Source organism: Mytilus galloprovincialis, chromosome 13 (genome assembly GCF_965363235.1).
Source record: "Mytilus galloprovincialis chromosome 13, xbMytGall1.hap1.1, whole genome shotgun sequence".
In the NCBI taxonomy this organism is placed as follows: Eukaryota; Metazoa; Mollusca; class Bivalvia; order Mytilida; family Mytilidae; genus Mytilus; species Mytilus galloprovincialis.
Genome location: NC_134850.1, coordinates 5,188,319 through 5,208,591, shown reverse-complemented (window position 1 = coordinate 5,208,591; position 20,273 = coordinate 5,188,319). Strand labels below are relative to the sequence as shown.

The 20,273-nt window shown below is 32.5% G+C and overlaps 1 protein-coding gene across 1 annotated transcript; it reads left to right on the top strand.

Annotated features, from left to right (window-relative positions):
• The first annotated feature begins 11 nt into the window (after positions 1-11).
• LOC143057274 (cleavage stimulation factor subunit 1-like) lies at positions 12-19,463 on the top strand. The gene is made up of 13 exons (XM_076230552.1): positions 12-170; positions 3,061-3,188; positions 3,764-3,843; positions 4,597-4,687; positions 5,922-5,962; positions 6,823-6,945; positions 7,655-7,777; positions 8,671-8,746; positions 11,155-11,234; positions 13,223-13,378; positions 14,650-14,794; positions 15,671-15,751; positions 18,843-19,463. The coding sequence occupies exons 1-13, from the start codon at positions 109-111 to the stop codon at positions 18,953-18,955; spliced, it is 1,299 nt and encodes a 432-aa protein (XP_076086667.1). The 5' UTR covers positions 12-108; the 3' UTR covers positions 18,956-19,463.
• Positions 19,464-20,273: the final 810 nt, after the last annotated feature.

The following is a 20,273-nucleotide window of genomic DNA, read 5'->3' as shown; positions in this document are numbered from 1 at the left end:
TCATTGTTCATGAAGAAAAGTATAGAGAGTATAAACAATACGCACGTTGTAAGTTTTGCCGGTTTTGTGCGTTCTTCCTGATAAATTATCTAGATAGAAGCTAACACAATGACTGGAGGGGGTTATGCAGAAATAAAGCAACGAGAGCTAATGTACAGACTTATGATCAGGTAAAAATGCTTCTGTTCAGAAATTCCAAATAATGATTTTTGAAAAGATGAAGTTTTGCTAAGCCTGGCCCTATAGATAATTTACGTTGATCTATGGCACATCAGTAACATGCACACTATTATGTGAGGTTTATACATTTTATCATGCACACATCCTTTACCCCATATTGTCAATTTAAATCATATGTCATTTAAAAAAGGTTTTAAAACAGTTCAGCTACATACATATTGCTATTCTCGGCTGACCCAACAATCTGTCCCGCTACAACTATCGATGTCATACAACAATCACTTTTCCATTGTGTCATCAGATAGTTTGTATTATGACGTTAAAACTCTGCGGAACCTGTGTGATTCCAGTAATGTCGGACATTTACATACATGTGATGGACTGTGAAACTCAGATCAGGAGATTTGGAAATTTTGGTCAGGAGATTAGGACTCAGATCAGGAGGTTTTTTATCGACATAAATTTTTGTCGTAAATGTAACCGTATGATGTAGAATTTATTTTTTTCTTCAAATTTCCATCAAATTGTAATATGTTTATAGTACCCTTATTGCCTTTCTATTTGAATGAAATAAAATATTAAGAAGAATCTGTTTCTTGTTTTGTTTATTTTGTGATAAATGATTGTTCACTGCTTGCAAATAAATCATTATATTTATTTTTATCTTATCTGTATAGATTTGTATTCATGTCTCCATCTCCTTATCATTGGTAACTGTATAGACAAATAAGAAAGAAATTTGCTCTACATGTATATTTGCAACATCAAAAATTTATTAAAAAAATAACAAACACTAATAATAGTACTGCATGGCTTTTACGCATTATGAAAGTCATATTTCTAGAAAACTTAAAAAGACTTAAACAGTGTAAAATGTTTTGCTATCTCTAGCTAAATTAATAAAATCTTATATATACTGACATCTACAATTATAAATCCCAAGGTTTTATTAGGAATTGAACTAACTAGGATTTTTCATCCGTGTTTTTTTATCTTTTTTTATCTTTTTTTTTTAATTATTTTTCATCAGTGTAAATGACATATTGTATATTCCAGTCACACTTTGTAGAGACAGATTATATATATGGAGGTTTCTTAACGACCTTGACTGGCTATACAGCCCTAGCATGGGTGGGGGAGAGACAGATTTATCATATAAACTTCAATTTAATCCTTGAAAGGAAGTCTAGATTGCTAAAATAATTTATAAATTTATATTTTTTTATTTGTCCCAAAACATTTAAATTCATTTAGTTACCATCCTTTTATGATTATTTGATTAAAATATGAATAATTTATAGTCTTTTTACAATTTACATTTTTAAAAGCAAAATAACTGAAAACAGGATAAAACAAAGGGAAGTAACAAAAATGTATTTCAATTATTTCCAATACTCAAAGTTTTTATAAAAACAACGGCAGTTAGCCAGAGGTAAACATCATTGATTACCAGTATGTTTGACACCCAAGCTGTCAAGTGAAGCCATATAATTATACATCTTCTTTGATTTACAGAGGTAAAATTTAACACAGGTGTCAATTACACCGGTACAGTAATAAGAAATGATCAAATATGGCGTCCAAAAATTTTCATTCATGAAATATTTCATACACGGGAGTTTTTTCTCCTAAACGGGAGGACGGGAGGAGACCCCTGAAAACGGGATTATTGTACTCCCGTCGGGAGGTTCACATGTATGCATTTATCGGTTAAGGTGTATGTATACACCTTATCGCTATTTGTCCGCCATTACTGGATATTACACAGGTTCCCGTAAAAATTTGACGTCGCAAAACAAAATATCTGACGCCACAATGGAAAAGTGATTGTTGTATGCGTCAAAAGTTCAAGCGGCCGGGTCAGCCGGGATTAGCGATAAGCTGTATTGTTGTAGTGACTTGTGGCCTAATACAGTAATTGGGACTGAGCAATTTTTGAATGGGCTGCCCTTAAAAAGGACTAAGATATCTATAGATATAGAAGAACTGTCTGGCTGAATTGGTTAATAGAATGGTGCCTTTATATCCCAAGATTGAGAGGGAGCAGCAGGACCTTTTACGGAACGTCAGGATCAGGTGTTTTTAAGCTTAGGATTTTGAGATTGATTTTTTTCAGGAATCAGGAATTCTTTTTTTGAATTTCCGGATGTTAGGATTTAAATTTTTTAAGATTTTATGTTTTTAAGCCCGGGATATCCCCCCTTCAAGATTTAGATTAAGCAGTGTAATCTACAAAATCTTCCAAACTGTACTGCTGAAATAACAAACTCAAAAACCTTTGTTAATTTATGTATCTTTCTGCCTCGCAATAATGTTAAAATATACATTGACGCTAGTTTTCATGAATTATTGAGTAAATTTGTGTAAGTTTCTGTATCCTATTGGCATGATTGGTGAAAATAAGACACACAAGTGAATTTACAGTGATTTTACGGTCATATCATATACACAATCCCAAACAATCCTCAGCAGTCTACATTATTTTGTGAATGTTCGTTATGAAACCAACAGTGAAATATAACTTTCTATGCATCAAAATATTTACAAGTAAGATATGCATATGGGGAGGCCATCATGAGGGGGGTCCTTTGTGTGAACACGATGATATGTAAATACTTACATTTAAAGTTTACATCCAAGCGAACTATAATAATTTGACGGCAACATTTTCCTGTGAAAATGATCACGACAAATTGATGTGTTTTGCTACTGTGATATTTAAATGTACAGGTTTATCATATTTTGCTTTTATTTTTGCCACAGTGGTTTCTAACTGACTGAGTATAAAATAAACATATATCATGTATATATATGAAATGTACATAATGTAGACCATGTAAACAAAGATCTGTAAACTAAATATAAATTTTATAATTTCAGTCAGTTATTCTATGACGGACATCAACAGTTAGCTGTGACATTATCTAACCTTGTAAAGGCTCATCCAGCTTGTCCCCCATCAGACAGACTCTTCACAGTTGTCAAATATGGACTAGATGTGGAAGAAGGTAATGTAATTAAAATCTAAATTTTTAAACATTGTTAAAAGGCTCTAATTTTGACTTCTTGGATCAGTTGTTGTGTACAAGATGGGATTTGGCTTAAAAGTTTATAGATTAGACCGTTGGTTTTTCCGTTTGAATGGTTTTACACTAGTTATTTTAGGGCCCTTTATAAATGTAGCTTACTGTTTCGGTGTGAGCCAAGTCTTTATGTTGAAGACCGTACCTTGACGTATAATGGTTTACTTTTATAAATTGTAACATGAATGGAGAGTTTTCTCATTGGCACTCATCTTCCTGTATCTATATACTGATGTTTTGTAACATCTAAAGAATGTTATCTGTAATATATTTTGATTCACAAATTTTAAGGGCCAAAAAGTTACCCTTATTATATGTGTACATTCACCATTGCACAACTGTTCTGTTTGAGTAAGTAACATTATTTACTTAGTATTGTGAAGAATTGAAATGGAATTGAATCAAAAAGTTCAGACAATCTCACCAGAGGCAGCTTTCTATGAAACTTTTGATGTGACTGCATAGATTTGATGTCTTATATGTTTGTTTTAATATTTCAGAAATCACTGGCACCAAGCAAAATACTACAGTAAGCACCATCCCAGGAACTGGTATTGATCTGGAGTTTACTACAGATGTTAGGATTACCTCCCTTATCATGTTTATTGGGGTGGGGGGGGGTCTCTCACCAATTGCCAAAAAAATATAGTATCATTAATATTAGAACTGATGATGCTTGTTTGTTTATTGAGGGTTGTTTAAAAGGAACATTTTCTTAGATGAAAAGTCTAATGTACATTGAATTTCATAATTTCAAAAACAGCAAATGTAAATGTAGGAAATTTTTATATGATAAAAAAAAAGATGATTTGGTATGATTGCCAATGAGACAACTCTCCACAAGAGACTAAATGATACAGAAATTAACAACTATAGGTCATGGTATGGCCTTCAACAATGAGCAAAGCTCATACCGCATAGTCAGCTATAAAAGGCTCCGAAATGACAATGTAAAACAATTCAATCAAGAAAACTAACGGCTTTAATTATGTACAAAACAAAAATGAACCAAAAACAAATATGTAACATATAAACCAACGACGACCACTGAATTTCAGGCTCCTCACTTGGGACAGGCACATACATACAGAATGTGGAGGGGTTAAATATGTTAGAGGTATAACGTATTCATTGAAGTACCAACTTCAAAGGGGGAAATAACCTGTCAACATAAAAGATGATGAAACCCCTGTTATTTTTGAAAACCTCAATACAAATGTTTAATGGCACAAACATAAAAAAATCCAAACAAGGTATGAATCTTTTATATTTTATGCATGTACAAACTTCATTATTTTTTTATATTTCATTTTGTTTACTTTGTTTTACGGTTCAGACAATCTCACCAGAGGCTGCACTCTATGAAACTTGTTATGTAACAGCACACAAAGGACCATGTCGGGCAGCAGCTTTCCATCCTAGTGGTAGGTTTATATAAATGTAAAACTTCTTTGTGTGAAAATAATGTGGTATGAGACAACTATCCAACACAGACCAAATGATGTGGATTAAAACAGTTATACAGCAGTGTATGTGTAGTAGTTGTCGTTTGTTTATGAAATTTATACGTGTTTCTCGTTTCTTGTTTTTTCATATAGATTAGACCGTTGGTTTTCCGGTTTGAATGGTTTTACACTAGTAATTTTGGGCCCTTTATAGCTTGTTGTTTGGTGTGAGCCAAGGCTCTGTATTGAAGGCCGTACATTGACCTATTATGGTTTACTTTTTTTTAAATGGTTATTTGGATGGAGAGTTGTCTCATTGGCACTCACACCACATCTTCCTACATCTATATCCTTCAGCAAAGAGCAAAACCCATACATTAAATATAATCAGTTAAAAGAGGATCTGACTGACTGCTTGACTTTAAAAATATTGTGGATTCTTTATTTTTCGTAGGATACCCAATGGGTTATGTGGGTACAGGTGAACCACAAATTCAAATGTTCAATGAATAACATATTTTAAACTTTTTATACAGAAATTGGTAAAACCACAAAATCTAATATCCACGAATATGCAAAAAAGTAAAATCACAAAAATACTGAACTCAGAGGAAAATCAATTCGGAAAGTCCATTATCACATGGCAAAATCAAATAACAAAACGCATAAAAAACGAATGGACAAGAACTTTCATATTCCTGGCTTGGTACAGGCATTTTCAAATGTAGAAAATGGTGGATTGAACCTGGTTTTATAGCTAGCTAAACCTCTCACTTGCAAGTTTTCAGCAATCCACGAAAATTGATACCCACGAAAATAACTGAATCCACAGTAGTTGTTTTCTGATCAATTCAATTTCATGATTTACACTATAATGTAGTAAGAATATTTTATCAGATTTATACCCCATGTTTCTATTTGGTTTGTCTTTTAACCAAATCAATCATTTATCCTTCCTCAACAATATGGTGACCAAGGGAGATAACTCAAACTAAAATTATGTCTTATCAAAACTGCCTTTTCAGAATCTAAAGGATTATGGGTAATCTCATTGTTAGTACATCAAAATTAAAATAATGTCACGCCATTGGTTGACTTTCTATTGTTTTAAACCAATCATAACGTCTTAGTGTATGCTTTTGAAAATATCACTTAGCATGTATTAGATTCTGAAACGGCGAATTGATTGACAGTAACATTTTGATTTTTTCAGGGAAATTAATTGCAACAGGATCAGAGGATGCATCTATCAAGGTAAAGTCTCCATCATATGTCATGTAAATTCTGTGTCACATAATACTGTGGACTCATTATTTTTCTTAGATTTTTTAGATATATATATGTTCACATTTTCCATAAGCCATGAAAATTCAATATTCAAAATATGTAAATCCATGAAATTTCTTACCCAGAAACTTAAATGAATCCACATTAAATGTTCGTTAAGGTGAATCTAACTACAGAAATGTTTTACCAATCATATGTCAAATTAATGTCGAAGTCCTCATCATGATTTGTAGTTTATTAGACCAACCTCTTAAATGATATTATATAGTATGACTATCAGTCTTCTCATAAATGACATTTGAACTAATTAAAGTCAGATAGTCCCGAACAGTAGTTTTCCATTTTTTTTCTTTTCTAAATTGCATTGGTCCGTTGAAGATTAGGTTTGAGTAAATTCTGAAAATAAATAAGGATGTTTTGCCTTTGTTTTGAACTGAAATGGCCATGGGGTTTTCAATGATTATAGATCTTAAAATAAACATTAATTAATTGATTGATTGTTGGTGTTGGTGTTTAATGCCACTTTCAGCACACTTGGCTGTTCCATGAGGGCCATGCAGGTTTTATAGGTTAAGGAAGTTCAAACCACTGACCTTCTGCAGAAAAACTGGCAATCGTTGTTACAAAAATGTGTTAATTAAAATAAGAGTCAATAACACCTGCCACAACCATGCAAGGTTTGAACTCACTAACTTAGTGCTGACATGCTTGTGATTACCCTAAAGGAATAATTTAGACCACTTGACCCTTTGTATGAAGAAAACATAATATTAAAACTGAAAGACAGGAGATCAAAGCAATAGGAAAACTCTGTTGTTATTTTTCAGATTTTAGATGTAGAAAGAATGTTGTCAAAAAGCGCCACACCAGCAGAAATCATTGCCATGGAAACACCACAACAAGCTATGGAGAATCACCCAGTCATCAGAACTCTTTATGATCATGCAGATGTTAGTACTTTTAAATGGAAATAACTCTGTGTACATTTTGTGTATTTGAGGATCTTTTCTGGACAAAAGTATCTTATTCATGCCTTTTGTTAAAGATTTGTATCCCTATCAGCCTATAGGCTATAGTTTTTCATTGCAATTTGCCATGATTGTATAATTTGTGTGAGCTCAATTTTTCCTTCTACATGCATTGAAATGTTTTTTGTCATGGGAATTGACATTTTTTTTTTATTATTTTCTCAGATTTTTGGACTTGTAATAGTAAAAAAACTATAAACAAATAGAAGGTGCGGTGAACACATTTCTCAGTTATATCTTACACACATTTGTTGCAAAATTTTTAGATCCATGTTCTTTATTAGCCAACTGATGTAATTTTGAAGTATTTCATTTAATAGATGCCATCTTGTAAAAATATGAATATGTGGTATGATAACCAATTAGACAACTCTTCACTATTTATTAAAAAGGATGGAGAAGTTAGCAATTCTAGGTCACCATACCCCCTTTAACAATGAGAGAAATATTTTTCTAACTTGTTTAAAGTTATTTTTGTAGTATTGTTTTTTCTATGTAACCATGGTAACAAAACTAAAAATTGACCAAAATAAATAATGAAAAGACAAACATTTAAAACAACTATCAATCAAAAATGACATTGAACAAAAAACTGAATTATAAATATTCATGTTTCTGATTTATTTTTCAGGAAGTGACAACATTAGACTTTCACCCTCAGCATCAGATTTTAGAATCAGCAGGCAAAGATTTCAGCATTAGATTCTTTGAATACTCCAAACCATCCGTAAAGAAGGCATACAAAAGTATACAGGTTTGTATAGGACATGAGGTCCATCTGTAAAGAAGGCATACAAAAGTATACAGGTATGTATAGGACATGAGGTCAATAACATTGTTCAAATATCAATAAATGTTGTTTATTCCATATTAGTATTATTTTAGTAGGTTTCTCTATATGAATTGGATTTTGAATAAAAAAGCATATTCACCTGAGAAAGTGTTATTCACCGCGCTAAACGTCACGCGCTTTTACATGCAACGTTATGGTAAAATGCTTCATGTACAATTTGTTTTGGTATATGTTTGTCATTAAATACATTTCCCTCTCCCATAATATGAAATAAAACAATTACTGTCTTTTGTTTCGGTAAATATGGGGTTTAATTGACTTTTGAAAAACTGATATTCACTTCGGCCATCGGCCTCAGTGAATATCATTTTTTCAAAAGTCAATAAAACCGCATATTTACCTCATCAAAAGACAGTAATTGTTTATTATTCCGTAGAAATTTCTGTACTAACAATAAACAAGGAGTAATAAATAGAATGGTTGTTTAACTTTTCTCCACATATATATTAATTGTAATATAACAAAAAATGTCTCTGGTAAATTACATACATTGTACACAGTTTTGTGTTGTGAATTTTGTAGTTTTTACCAAAATTGATGAAGTCAGAGATTATTTTCCAATAATTAAATGAAAAATATTATAAGGTGTTAAAAGTTCCAAGATTTAAATCAATAATTTTCTTAAGATTTTGAATAAATTCCAATTGCACTGTATTTGGTTTTTGCTTCTATCCATTTATGAACAGTCATCTTTTTTATGACATTTATGCTATGAAAATAAGAAAAGGAAGGATTGATAATGACCAATGGTTATATCCTAACTAGTTTGAATATTTATTGAATTTATTTTCCAGGAAGCAACAGAAGTACGGTGTATATCATTTCATCCTTCAGGGGACTATATCTTAGTGGGCACTCAGCATCCAAAATGTAAGTAATTTGGCTCTCCTCCAACCAATATCATTTCATCCTTCAGGGGACTATATCTTAGTGGGCACTTAGCATCCAACATGTAAGTAATTTGGCTTTCCTCCAACCAATATCATTTCATCCTTCAGGGGACTATATCTTAGTGGGCACTCAGCATCCAACATGTAAGTAATTTGGGTCTCCTCCAACCAATATCATTTCATCCTTCAGGGGACTATATCTTAGTGGGCACTCAGCATCCAACATGTAAGTAATTTGGGTCTCCTCCAACCAATATCATTTCATCCTTCAGGGGACTATATCTTAGTGGGCACTCAGCATCCAACATGTAAGTAATTTGGCTCTCCTCCAACCAATATCATTTCATCCTTCAGGGGACTATATCTTAGTGGACACTCAGCATCCAACATGTAAGTAATTTGGGTCTCCTCCAACCAATATCATTTCATCCTTCAGGGGACTATATCTTAGTGGGCACTCAGCATCCAACATGTAAGTAATTTGGGTCTCCTCCAACAAATATCATTTCATCCTTCAGGGGACTATATCTTAGTGGGCACTCAGCATCCAACATGTAAGTAATTTGGCTCTCCTCAAACAAATATTATTTCATCCTTCAGCGGACTATATCTTCATGGATACTCAACATCTGATGTGAACATGTAAGTTATTTGGCTCTCCTCCAACAAATATCATTTCATCCTTCAGGGGACTATATCTTAGTGGGCACTCAGCATCCAACATGTAAGTTATTTGGCTCTCCTCCAACCAATATCACTTCATCCTTCAGGGGACTATGTCTTAGTGGGCACTCAGCATACACCATGTAAGTAATTTGGCTCTCCTCCAACCAATATCATTTTATCATCCAGGGAACTATATCCTAGTGGGCGCTCAACATCTGACATGTAAGTTATTTGGCTCTCCTCCAAATGATATCACTGGGCGGGCCAATACTTCAAGAAATTGATGATACTGTACAATATCAGGGCTCACGCTACCAGGCGACTTGGGCGAAGAAGTCACTTTCCTGGTCGTCACCTTGCTTTCCCCGACCCCCAAAAGCGAAAACAAGTCGCCCTGTTGTTTATCATACTCGCTTTCAGTAGCTTCCGTCATCGGGCATTGTCAATTTTTACCAAGTTGATGAAACATCAATTTTTTATTCATAATTAAAGAAATTCAGACAGAAACGATTCAGTTTCTTACGAAAAGAGGTTGAAGCATTGTCTTTGCAGTGTGTAGCAGGTTACTTAATGTAAAAATAGAACTTTTTATCACTTCGTGCACTTCCACAATTTCCGGTGCTTGTTACTCGAAAACGTACATCAACCTAACCTTCGGCTGCAAAATAAGTTTGTTACTTCATTTAAACGTGATAAAAGTTGCCTCCAGTAAATGCTCAATCCTTTATTGCAATAAAAACGTTATGTTCCTTTCCAAATAACTTGTCAAACATCGTTTATTTTTGTAAATTTTCTTGCATTCTTCCGCCATTGACCGTTTTCTAAACTACGAATCGGAACCGAACCAGTTATGACCGAAATCCGTATTTTTACAATAATTACTACGGACGCATGGATGGAACAGCTGACAGAAGAATATTGATCCCAAAAGGAAAAATTACGCATTCCACACGCATTAACAGACTTTTGGTTACATCTAATTGATTGGTGTATATAATTCCCTATAATTTATATGGATTGTTTCAAAATCATGATGAAAGTTGCTTAACTCTGAGACTATTATACTAATATCAATATATCATGGCCCAGCTTTACTTTGTATATCTTTTGATAAGAAACACTAAATTTCATGCACAAGATAGTTTTTAACATGTTTAATGAAATTGTTATCGATATATTATAATTTCTTTAACTTTTTTAAAATAATAAAATATTTGTTTAGTGCTAGATATTAAGTTGGTAGTTTCACACAAGAACCTTAGTAAAACTTAAACAACTTTTAATTTGAAATGTTACTTTAATTGTATACTCAGATATGAAAAGAACAATATAAAAAGAACATTATTTACATATGACCCTTTATACCATAGTAAAATCCAAACTTTGTAGCGCACCGCACGAATGAGCACTTCTCTTTCAAATCTGACCACTTCTCCCTATCAGTTTCATAAAGAGAAGTCACTTCTCCCTATAATTCTGAAGTAGTGTGAGCCCTGAATATAGGGGAATATGATTCTTTAGACTCATTTTACACAAAATAGTAAAGAAATATTGTAGTTTCATTTAAATATTGCTAAATATGTACTTTTTATTCAGATTAACATAAAGAGTCATTATTTTTTGTCACTGGGTTCATATTGATTCTAATAGTTACAGTTGGGCCATTTTGACCAAGTACTACATGTATATAATGAAAATAACAATTTACTTTTGTCCTTTCAGTAAGACTTTACGATGTGAACACATTCCAATGTTTCGTAGCCAGAGATCCCAGTCATCAACACAAAGGACCAATTACATGTGTAAGTTTGGTCCATAAGGAATTTAAGAATTTATAATTAGAGATGTAAATAAGGGCTGTTAAAAAAATAAATGTATGGGGGGTCGGAAGGCACTTTTTGTTTCACCCCACCATGCATACATTTTTAATTAGATATTTCCTTAAAATGTTCAAATAATATAGCCACCACCAATCAAATTTTAGTACAAGTGCCTTCTGACCCCCTATACAATTAATTCTGGAAAAGCCCTAATCAATTGGTGTTTTTCTTCAAAGGTATAATTTGTAAAAATAAAGAAATGTGGTTTGATTGCAAATTAGACAAAGATCCAAAAGAAACCAAAGTTTGTGGATGTTGGCAGCTATATGTCACCCACAGTCCCTTACATTAGGCAAAACCAAAACTGAATAGTAATAAAATTGAGAATGGAAATGGGGAATGTGCCAAAGAGACAACAACCCGACCATAGAAAAAAACAACAGCAGAAGGTCACCAACAGGTCTTCAATGTAGCGAGAAATTCCCGCACCCGGAGGCGTCCTTCAACTGGCCCCTAAACAAATTTATACTAGTTCAGTGATAATGAACGCCATACTAATTTCCAAATTGTACACAAGAAACTAAAATTAAAATAATACAAGACTAACAAAGGCCAGAGGCTCCTGACTTGGGACAGGCGCAAAAATGCGGCGGGGTTAAACATGTTTGTGAGATCTCAACTCTCCCCTATACCTCTAGCCAATGTAGAAAAGTAAACGTAAGCTTGAAAGGGTCCAAGATTGACAAAATGTGCAAAAATAATTGACCCAGTCTCCAGACCTAAGAAATACACAAACAGTACATTAACTGTTATCAGCTCTGTATTTAATCCTTACTGAAATATCTGCCCATATTTTTATTCACCACAGTATTAAGATTGAAAATATCAAGCGTAGCACTGGTAATTTTAAGTGGTATATGATTTTTTGCTGTTCTTTCATCAAAGAATTAGTTTTACATTATCAAGCTTCATTTGAACTTCTATTTGTTTCATGATCATTTTTTCTACATGTAATACCGGTTTTTAATAGTTACGCTCTTTGTATTACAGGATCATGTCCTGCTGATGTATAGTTTGTACTTAAATTACTATAAATGTTTATATTATTTATTTTCATGGGTACCCATTTTCGTGGACTGAGGAAAACGTGCATTTTCATGGAGATTTAATTTAGTGGTTTTGGCAAAGTCTGAATTTAGTGGTTTTAACAAAGTCTGAATTAAGTGGTTTTGGCAAAGTCTGAATTTAGTGGTTTTAACAAAGTCTGAATTAAGTGGTTTTGGCAAAGTCTGCATATAATCCTTTAGGAAATTTTCAGTTCTTGAACATTGAAATTCATGGTTTCCCTGCACCCATGAAATCCATGAAAATTGGTATACAACAAATATTAATGAATCAACAGTAATGTACAAAAAATGTATTCAGAAAAAAATCAATTCTATGGCCTTTCTTTGCATGTTATATGATGCTGTCTTTTTATACCCCCGCTTTAAAAAAAGGGGGGGTATACTGTTTTACCTCTGTCTGTCCTTCCGTCAGTCAATCCGTCCATCCGTCCCATGAATATTTTTCGTCGCATTTTTCTCAGGAACTACAATACAAGGATTTCTGAAATTTGGTTTCAGGGTTTATCTAAGTCAGCTATACCGTGTGATGCGTTTTCAGATTCATCACTTGACAACTTCCTGTTTACCGAACACTTGTATGATTTTACACATGATAGCCAAGTTGAAAATTTTCGTCACATTTTTCTCAGGAACTACAATACAAGGATTTCTGAAATTTGGTTTCAGGATTTATATAAGTCAGCTATACCTTGTGATGCGTTTTCAGATTCATCACTCGACAACTTCCTGTTTACTGAACACTTGCATATTTTTACACTATTAATATCATCCACTTGCGGCGGGGGTATCATCAGTGAGCAGTAGCTCGCAGTTTCACTTGTTACCTCTGTATTATCTTTTCAGGCAAAATGGAGTCCAAATGCTAACATGTATGTGACCTCTTCTAAAGATGGAGATATAAAAGTTTGGGATGGCGTAGGAAATGTGGTCATTAATACATTTACAAAGGCACATGATGGCAACGAAGTGTGTTCAGTTATGTTCTCAAGAAATGGAAAGGTACGGTATATTTACAAAGGCACATGATGGCAATTAAGTTTGTTCAATAATGTTTTCAAAAAATGGAAAAGTACTCTTAAATTTAATTTTAAGGGCTCTGGCTTAATTAATCTTCTTGTTATCAGACACTTTGCGCGTCAGCTAAAAACCCGCCACTGTTATCTTTGAACCAAATGAATAGAATGTGTAAACTAATCTTCTTGCTCAAATTGAACAGCTTTCAAACTAGTCGAAGAAAATCATGGGTCAATATAAGATAAATTCTAAAAAATTTATTAAATACCCATTTTTAAATTCTTTGTCTGATAAGTTAAGTTAACAAATAACTGATCTTAATAACTGAAAATGAAAATAACACTTTTAATATTTCTTATAATATCAACAGCTGGACTTACTTTTCTCAGCAGGAACATAAAAAGATGTCAGAGCTAAATCCATATGTCAATGATATGAGATAAATTTTGTCTTAGTTATCTCCCTTTGTCCATGTACCATAAGACAACTAATTCAGGTTGACAAAACTTTTTGTTTCTACTCTTAATGTTTTAAATTAAATTATTTAAAAACATGTATCTTTATTCCTCACTAATTATATAATTCAGTATATATATACAGTTATTGGACAAAAGTGAGTTCCCAGTCAAAAATAGTCCTATCATTTCAACTAAAATCGATATTTTTCAAAAAAATATTTCCTAGTAACTGTCTGAGCGATTTTTATCAAATAGATATCAAAAGATGTAGAAATGTCTGAAGTTTTATTATTTATTTGGTTACTATATTATTCATGCTCATTTTAATTTTCTGGCTATCACTCTTAACTAAATTAAAATCGTAAAAATTTGCATTTGTGATCAGATGATGAAAACGAAAATCACGAAAATTATGGCCAAATAAACAATAGAACTTCAGACATATCTACATCTTTTGGTACATATATTATAAATATCCCTAAAAGTAATACAGTTACTTGGTAATATTTTTCTGAAAAATATCGATTTAAGTTGAAATAATAGGACAGTGAGCACTCACTTTTGTCCCATGAGTGTATATATTTTAATATATTTCAGTTTGTATTTGAATATTTAAGTTTGTATTTATATATTTCAGTTTGTATTTAAATATTTCAGTTTGTATTTAAATATTTCAGTTTGTAGTTCAGATTCATCACTCAACAACTTCCTGTTTACAGTCAAGTTTTTGGGTGGGGGTATCATCAGTGAGCAGTAGCTTGCAGTTTCAATTGTTTAATATGTGTTTATATATTTCAGTATGTGTTATCTAGTGGGAAGGATTCCCTGGTTAAGTTATGGAAACTGTCTACCAACAGATGTCTGATTATGTATACAGGAGCTGGGGCCACAGGGAAACAGGAACACAGAACACAGGCTGTATTTAACCATACAGAAGATTACAGTATGTCATATTTTTTTAATTCAATTTTCAATCCTGACAAATCTGTTCGTTTACATTTTTCAACAGTAAAAAGTGCTGTTATATGAGTTACCTGGCATAGAAAATAGATAGTATGTAAGACCTGCCACCTTACCCCATGAGAGGTGTTGACCTGACCATTACAAGAGTAATAACTATTTATATTAAGTACTTTTAAAAAGGCATTAAACAGAGTATAAACTACAAAACCACATGTACACTCATTGTTAACCATAGAAATTCTAATTAAGTACACAAATGGCATATATATAGTTATAAACTAGGTCCTTTTGTGCTTAAAATTCCCCATGGAGATTTTGAAAAATTGCCCGGTATGGCATGAACTTTTTAACAGAGTTTAGAACATGGATAAAATTTGAAGTTGAGAAATAAAACTGATATTGTAGTTTGGCTTTATCTCAGAAAAAAGATACAATATCGTTTGTGATACTGTAATCATCACAATCAAAAGCTGATGATAATTAAGACTGACAAAAAATCTATTTCTGGTTAACTTCACAACAGTATATGACATGAGTTTATAGGATGTTGTAAAACTCAATTCATACTTTAATGTTATGTTAATAGGATCCGTTTTAGGAATTTTGCCAGAATAAAAGATTTACTTAGCATTTGTCAAATCAATAGTTCTGTAATTGCTCCAAGAAAATTTAATTATTGAATGGTGTGTAATATTTTTAGCTATGATTTGTTGTGAAATTGGTCAATAAATTCTTATTTGAAATTATAACTAGAAATGGGGCCATGTTAGGAACTTATCTAACCTACTTCTTCTTTCTGTGAAAGGTTTACTTATATTTAATGTGTTATTGTAAAGGGTATTGATATTTTTTTCAGTTTTATTCCCTGATGAAAAGACCACCAGTTTGTGTTGCTGGGATTCTAGAAACGCTGAAAGACAAAGACTGTTAGCATTAGGTATGAAAAAAATTACAATAATTAAAAGCTCCATGTTTAATCTTACAGTAAAGTTATTTACAAATTATATTAAACAGACAGTTTGTATCATTATTCTATAATTGTAATGTAAAAGTGCTTGATATAACAGATTACTTGAAAATCAGATTACAATTACAGATTTTCATTGAAAAAAATTTAATTTCCAATTATCATAATTTGATTGTAAATTTAAAATGGCAAGTTATCACCAAACTAATCAGGAAAGCATTTAAAATTTACAATAAGTACATGCTGATGAAAATTTAAACTATTATGTAAAATTAATTACTTGACAACTGCATTTTAAATGTTGAATTGTTCGCATGTCATGAAAATTAGAAAAGCAAATACTGATTCCACCACTGCATCAAGTCTCCACTCAAAACTGTTTGATTTCAAAATTTAAAATATGAGACTTGCTGTGTGAGCAAGGGCTCTGGTTGAAGGCCGTACCTTGACCTATAATGATTTACTTCTACAAATTGTTACTTGGATGGAGAGTTGTCTCATTGGCACTCATACCACATCTTTTTAGCTCACCTGTCCCAAAGGCTTTTCTCATCACTTGGGGTCTGGCGTCTTCCGTCGTTAACTTTTACAAAAATCTTCTCCTCTAAAACTACTGGGCCAAATTTTAAAAAAATTGACCACAATCATCATTGGGGTATCTAGTTTAAAAAATTGTGTCCGGTGACCCGGCCAACCAACCAAGATGGCCACCATGAATAAAAATAGAACATAGGGGTAAAATATAGATTTTAGCTTATAACTCTGAAACCAAAGCATTTATAGCAAATCTGACTGGGGTAAAATTGATAATCAAGTCAATATCTATCTGCCCTGAAATTTTCAGATGAATTGGACAAGCGGTTATTGGGTTGCTGCCCCTGAATTGGTAATTTTAAAGAAATTTTGTCGTTTTGGGTTATTATCTTGAATACTATTATAGATAGAGATAAACTGTAAACAGCAATAATGTTCAGCAGAGTTAGATCTACAAATAAGTCAACAGGACCAAAATGGTCATGTGATCCCTTAAGGAGTAATTGCCCTTTATAGTCAATTTTTAACAATTTTCATTAATTTGGTAAATTTTTGTAAATTTTTACAAAATAATTTCCTCTGTTACTAATGGGCAAAGTTCATTATAAATCAAGATAATTGTAAGTATCAAGAACTTTCAGTAAAGTAAGAACTTCAAACACATCGATATCACCATCACCAAAACACAATTTTTGTCATGAATCCATGTGTCCATTGTTTAATATGCACATAGACCAAGGTGAGCGACACAGGCTCTTAAGAGCCGCTAGTTATATCTACTTTCTGACCTTTTTAAATACTCAAAATTTAACTGTTGAGATTAGAGAAATATTGTTATATACCAGATATAGCGATGGAATCTATTTTTCTAATGATTTTTATACAATATCTTAACAAAGTTTATGCTTCTTTTTCAAAGATATGCAAATGATTTCAGGGGTGTGGAAATATTTGTTGTGAGCACTTGTCCCTGGGCAAGTAAAACTAAAAATTTAACTTGTCCGGAAAAATGTTTACTTGCCCCGATGATCCCAATAAATATTGAAGTATTTCTTGTTAGCTAATATATGTTTATTTCTTAGCACTATTGTGCATCACAAACAAATGAAATCCATTTGTTTATATGTGTCAAAAATTAAGAAAAGTAGGAAATGGGTTAACATCAATGGGACAGAAACCTAACAGCAAACCAACCAATGAAATGACATGTAAAGGACAATTTTGTGGCAGTTTTTGAATAAAAATTGTAGCAAGTAGGTACATAATAATTATACTAAATTTGAGGACAGTGATTGAAGAAATGTAAACTAAATAATAGATTAACTATTGATGTTGTGGTGTTTCTCTCAACTGACACACTTAATTGTGTTTTCTTGATTATTTATTATTGTCTTGATGTGCAATTAAAGCGTCCCTTCTATTTACCAGTTTGACAACATATATATTATGTTCACCTTTCATCTATAAAGAGGGGGGATAGGAGGGGTCCTGATCCCGAAATCCCAGACTTAAAAAAACGAAATCCAGAGGTCCCGAATTTAAATAAAGTAAATCCCGACGTCCCGAAATCCGAAAAAAAGGATTCCCGGATCACGAAAGGGTCAATCCCGAAATCCCAAGCTTAAAAACACCCGATCCCGGAATCCTGATAAAGGTCCTACCCCCCCCTCTATAAATAAGACAAAAACTTTTATTTTCCGAATTTCCATCTATAGATATCCAGGGGCAAACTGATATCCACGATGTCTGAAATTCTCGCTTCCTTTTTTTTAAATACTCTGTGTCCTCCGTTTGCATTTAAGGTTTTCTACTCGACTCATGATTCTTTTTGCCTTGCTTGCCCAGCTTTTTATTAAGTATTTGTCAATCTGAATCTCGATACAAAATTTAAAAAAATGACACTTCCAGTAAATGATGGATGAAACTTAATTGACCATCCCGCCATTCCCGGGTCAATGGACAAAGCCAATACAATGTTACGCGACTCTGGTTCGCAGACTTATTTTTATTTATTTTGGTAATCGATCTATTTTCGGTATCATGTAATATTTGTCGTCATGAACAATCATGTTTTCACTTGCTGAACATTGGTTTATTTTACATAAATTAAACATCTTTATACGTTTTGAAATTAATTTTATGTTTTTGTTGGATTTGAAACTTTGTTTTGTATATTTTTTTACTTGTCCACCTGCAACCAAGACAAAAATAATTACTTGTCCGGTTGTTCAAATGTACGAGTCGGGCGAGTCGGGCATAGCATTTCCACACCCCTTGGTTTTGTTTTTTTATAGGTGACATAATCTGGCATTGTGATGTTTTTTTATGAAGTCATAAAAGGAATTTCTGGATAAATCAATAAAATTTAACATCATAATTGAATTTTGACCAATCGTTTGCCGAGGGCTGATAAATAGTTTTTTCACACAGATCTAGGAAGACTTTTCTCACACAGATCGAGAAATGTGAAAATAGCATGAAAATTAGAGAAAATACCATCTGACATAAATGATATATTATATTACAGGGCATAATGGTGCAGTAAGATACATTGCTCATTCTCCAACAGGACCAGCCTTCATCACATGTAGTGAGGATTTCAGAGCTAGATTCTGGTACAGAAAAGCTGATTCAGACTGATAGATTATTGGTTTTTTCTTCAATTGTTATTTTTTTATGTGAATGAATGATAATCATAATTGTGCACATCTGGTTATCAACATACATGTACATAATAATATAAGTGCAGCACCTCCATTAGTTGGCAATTTTTTTTGTTTTACAAGTTTACAAGAAAGAATTTGTTTTGTCTATTTTCCATTACCTTAGATCTGTTAATGTTATGATTTTAAAGATGGTGAAATTATTTTGGGGACTAACAAATTTTATAATATTTCATCTTTTGTATCTCTTTTATCATTTTAAACATGTGATGAAGTCCTTAAATTTGAACTATAAGGTCGCAGCTTTGAGGATTTTAGGTACATCTGGAGTATTTAAGAAAAGTGCAACATCTTTGATTTGGGTTACCAATTCTACCATGGTGTATTACTGAATCTACATATATGTAAATCATATTTCAATGGTAAAATTGTATATTTGGATAGTTTAATGTCTTGTAGATGGCTAAATAAAAACTGTACAAACATTTACACTTATTAATTCACAAGGTTTTGTTAAAGCCACTTATCATTTACACACAAAAAATTATGTGATTAAACATAACCACATACAAAGCACTTCTATACGGAAACTGACTTTATTATGATTATTCAAACGTACCAGAACACCACTGCCCGCACTTGGTTACTGTAATGACAATGGTCGTCAGAATAACGACAAGACTACTGCACTTACAAAAAAGAATTTCATGTATGGTTCGCAGATTTCTGAAGAAATAAAGGAGAATAAATATGGTAGTTACATGCATGTTATGTGTAGGTCAGACAAACTTAATTACATTACGAAATGAAGTTACTTAAAAATAATAATTTTAAGATATAGGCGATTATAAATAAACAAATTCGTTAAAAATATCACAAACTATCTGGGTAAATATAGTGTTGATAATTATCTTCCTAATTACTTAGTATTAAAAAGTAAAAATCACAAAATTTAAAATACTGAACTCAGAGGAAAATTCAAAACGGAATAACCCTAATTAAAGGACAAAATCAAATAACAAAGACCTTAAACGAATGGAAAACAACTGTCATATTCCTTACTTGGTACAGGCATTTTCAAATGTAGCAAATGGTGGATTGAATCTGGTTGTATAGCTCTAAACCTTTAATTTTTCCGTATTTGGCACAACTTTTAGGGAATTTTTGGTCCTCAATGCTCTTCAACTTTGTACTTGTTTGGCTTTACAGCTATTTTAATCTGAGCATCACTGATGAGTCTTATGTAGACGAAACGTGCGTCTGATGTATTATAATCCTGGTACCTTTGATATCTA

Coding starts and splice junctions, on each gene's coding strand:
- LOC143057274 (XM_076230552.1), top strand. CDS start 109: ATGACTGGAGGGGGTTATGCAGAAATAAAGCAACGAGAGCTAATGTAC. Junction 3,189..3,763: donor TGGACTAGATGTGGAAGAAG/GTAATGTAATTA, acceptor TTAATATTTCAG/AAATCACTGGCACCAAGCAA. Junction 5,963..6,822: donor CAGAGGATGCATCTATCAAG/GTAAAGTCTCCA, acceptor GTTATTTTTCAG/ATTTTAGATGTAGAAAGAAT.